General features: G+C 41.8%; 1 protein-coding gene across 1 annotated transcript; it reads right to left on the bottom strand.

The window, feature by feature from the left end:
• Positions 1-276: 276 nt before the first annotated feature.
• LOC136462937 (uncharacterized) lies at positions 277-1,744 on the bottom strand. The gene is made up of 4 exons (XM_066461982.1): positions 1,469-1,744; positions 857-936; positions 648-743; positions 277-564 (listed from the first exon to the last, which is right to left on the bottom strand). The coding sequence occupies exons 2-4, from the start codon at positions 920-922 to the stop codon at positions 319-321; spliced, it is 408 nt and encodes a 135-aa protein (XP_066318079.1). The 5' UTR covers positions 923-936; positions 1,469-1,744; the 3' UTR covers positions 277-318.
• Positions 1,745-2,721: the final 977 nt, after the last annotated feature.

Genomic DNA, 2,721 nt, shown 5'->3' with positions numbered 1-2,721 from the left:
AATGTAAACCGAACCAACAAAAAAATGTAAACCACCAACAGGAAAACAAATTCCTTGTCTGTTTAAAACCGACAGGATATAAGAACATTTACCTTGTCCGTGGTCAAATCATCAAAAAAATAATTTTTTCCCTGACTGTTTGTTTTTCCCTGTCAACTTCTAGCCACCAGGAAAAATACATTTTTCTGTCAGAACTGTTTTCTATATAATTCAATAAACAAATATATTTAATATAATGCACAGAATCATGGAGATATACCAGCATAAATATAAATATAATACACAATCATCGATATATAAATAGATTATAGTCTCACATCAATCTATTTCATACAAAGATGTCTTGTTTGCATCAACACAGGTACATACATAAGAATATCCAAACATTTGGCACTGGACGACATACAACTTCTGGTCCACAAGCAATACAGCACAAGCACACAGCCATGTGACTCTATTTACACAAGCACACAGCACAAGCAATACGCATTTCGTCGCTAGCAGAAATAATGTGATCTCCATCTGGTGTAAATGCTGCAGGGACTTGACTTGTACTTCGTAATCCTGAGAACAGCACAAAAAAAAGGCATGTTAACTTATGTGTCAACAATTAATTCAAGAGTCATCTTAGAAGAGCAGCTTAGTACCTTTGTAGCTGGAAATGACATGAACCCCATCGAGAATGGAACTTTTTGTGAGTCACAAGATGTCACCATCAGTTCCTTTGGATCAGATGGGCAATACTGTTCATGCAAGAAATCAAAAAGGCTATAAGAATCGGTGGCCATAAAGATACACTGAATATTCAATATAAGAAGATAGTGTATAAGAGTGGACAATGTCAATAGCTCCATACCTGGAATCCAATTAATCTTTTAAGTGAAGGTTTCTTTCTGCCATACAGAGGGACTTGGGACTCCATCTCTAGATGGTTTTCTGAATAATGCAATAGACAATGAATTAGAAATTGGTTATGCATAAGCTTTGATAAGCATCATCATTCTTAAGTCCATTAAACAAATTGGCAGCTAAGGAAATTATGATTCTTATACTACACAAAAAAAAGGGAACGGTTTAACAGCTCTTTGCAATTATGCCTTCTTATAAAGTCATTTAAAAAGTTTACTGTTTCCCAAATATTCAAATATCCTAATCAGTAACTTATACTGATATAATATAGCTTAAAAACAATAAATCTTAATGGTAACAAAAGGGCGGATAATATAAAGTGCTGCTTGTTTCTTACGAGCAGGACATGAACTCTGGCTATGATTTATGACTGCAGTAATTATCTCTTTCCTGTCAGCCTAGCCCACGACTAGGCATCTAGGAACATCCCAAATACGTACCATCCCATCAATACAACCACTGATGAAATAATTGTCATTGGTAGACTTAAACAGAATGCATGTTACTGCATAGTAGAATCGGATGCCAGGGGAACCTGAGGTAAAGGGTTGGGGCTCACCTTGGTGTGGACTGAATGAGGAGGACGTGTGGACGCCGGATTGGTGATGGAGTCGCCCGGGAGGGTCGAGGACGCGGGGGGCCGTGCCTCGTCCGCTCGCCGCTGAAGATGACGGTGGGGGTGGGGGTGGGGGTGGGGGTGGGGGCGCGGAAGCCGCGCCTTGTCTCGTCGGAGCTGGGGCGTACGGGCGGTTCGACACTACATCGACGGATCTGCAACGACGACGGCCATGAGTCCAGGCGCCGCCGCCGCGTCTTCGGGTAGCCTCCTCAGGAGATATGGCAACACCGGCTCCTCACTAGGCCGCGACGTCCGCACGCCACCATCGGCCGCCGGAGCCGCGACATCCGCACGCGCCACCCTCGGCCGCCGGGGCCGCGACATCCGCACGCCGCATTAGGGCCGCACGCCGCTAGCGCCTCCGTGCGTGAGAAGCGAGAAAGCGGCGGCCGATGGGGAGAAAAAGAGTGTGAGGACTGAGGAGCGTCGCTGGCTAGGGTTTCATTAGCTTACATATGTGGTTTTCTTTTCTGGGTGAATCCTGACCATTAGATTGAGATCAACGGCTGCTATCGTTTTGGCATTAGGGTTTCCCTGTTTGGGCCTTTGCTGGGCTTCAGGGAGTCTCACGGGCCTTAGCAGGACGCACGTTTGGAGCATGAATCAAGGGCTGTTTTGGGCCGTTTATTTTTTTCAAAGGCCAAATTAAGATTCATTTATTTTTCAGGTATAAGTTTGCTTGGGAAACAATGTTTTTGGCTAAATTTTAAGTATGTTTTTGGGAAACAAAGTGTAGTACCACTTTGTTAAAATTGTTTGAATTTTTATGCAATTATTATACACCAAAATCTTGTTGTCATGCAAGTTTGTAAATTTTCCTAACCAAATTTGGATATTATTACATTTGTACTATGGTGTTGCGACAAATAATTACAATAACAACTAAATTTGGTCAGATAGTTCTGCAAATTGACACATGGCTTGCAGAAAAATCAAGGCATTTCAATAGATCCGCAATATACATGGTTTACAAAATGGATGTGCCATTGCATGGAACCATGACTACAACTCCTAGGTTTCAATAGTTCTCATGCATTTCGATATCGTATGAGCCTTAAACTTTTTCTCAACCTTGTGCGTGTCACAGGTTGAGGACACTAAGTTTTAGATTTTTCATAAATGATTTGTAATTTTTTATAGTTTAAATTAATTTCTGCATGACGGTACCAAGTAATTAGATTTTGAACTAAGGC

Source organism: Miscanthus floridulus, chromosome 7 (genome assembly GCF_019320115.1).
Source record: "Miscanthus floridulus cultivar M001 chromosome 7, ASM1932011v1, whole genome shotgun sequence".
Taxonomy (NCBI): Eukaryota; Viridiplantae; Streptophyta; class Magnoliopsida; order Poales; family Poaceae; genus Miscanthus; species Miscanthus floridulus.
Note: the sequence above shows the minus strand (reverse complement) of the source record. Positions and strands in the feature narration are given on the sequence as shown.

What these genes read in the sequence shown, in the direction of transcription:
- LOC136462937 (XM_066461982.1), bottom strand. Translation starts at nt 922, where the DNA reads ATGGAGTCCCAAGTCCCTCTGTATGGCAGAAAGAAACCTTCACTTAAA. An exon ending in AAAGATTAATTGGATTCCAG is followed by an intron (nt 744 to 856) that starts GTATGGAGCTAT and finishes TTGCATGAACAG; the next exon opens with TATTGCCCATCTGATCCAAA. An exon ending in TGTCATTTCCAGCTACAAAG is followed by an intron (nt 565 to 647) that starts GTACTAAGCTGC and finishes TGCTGTTCTCAG; the next exon opens with GATTACGAAGTACAAGTCAA.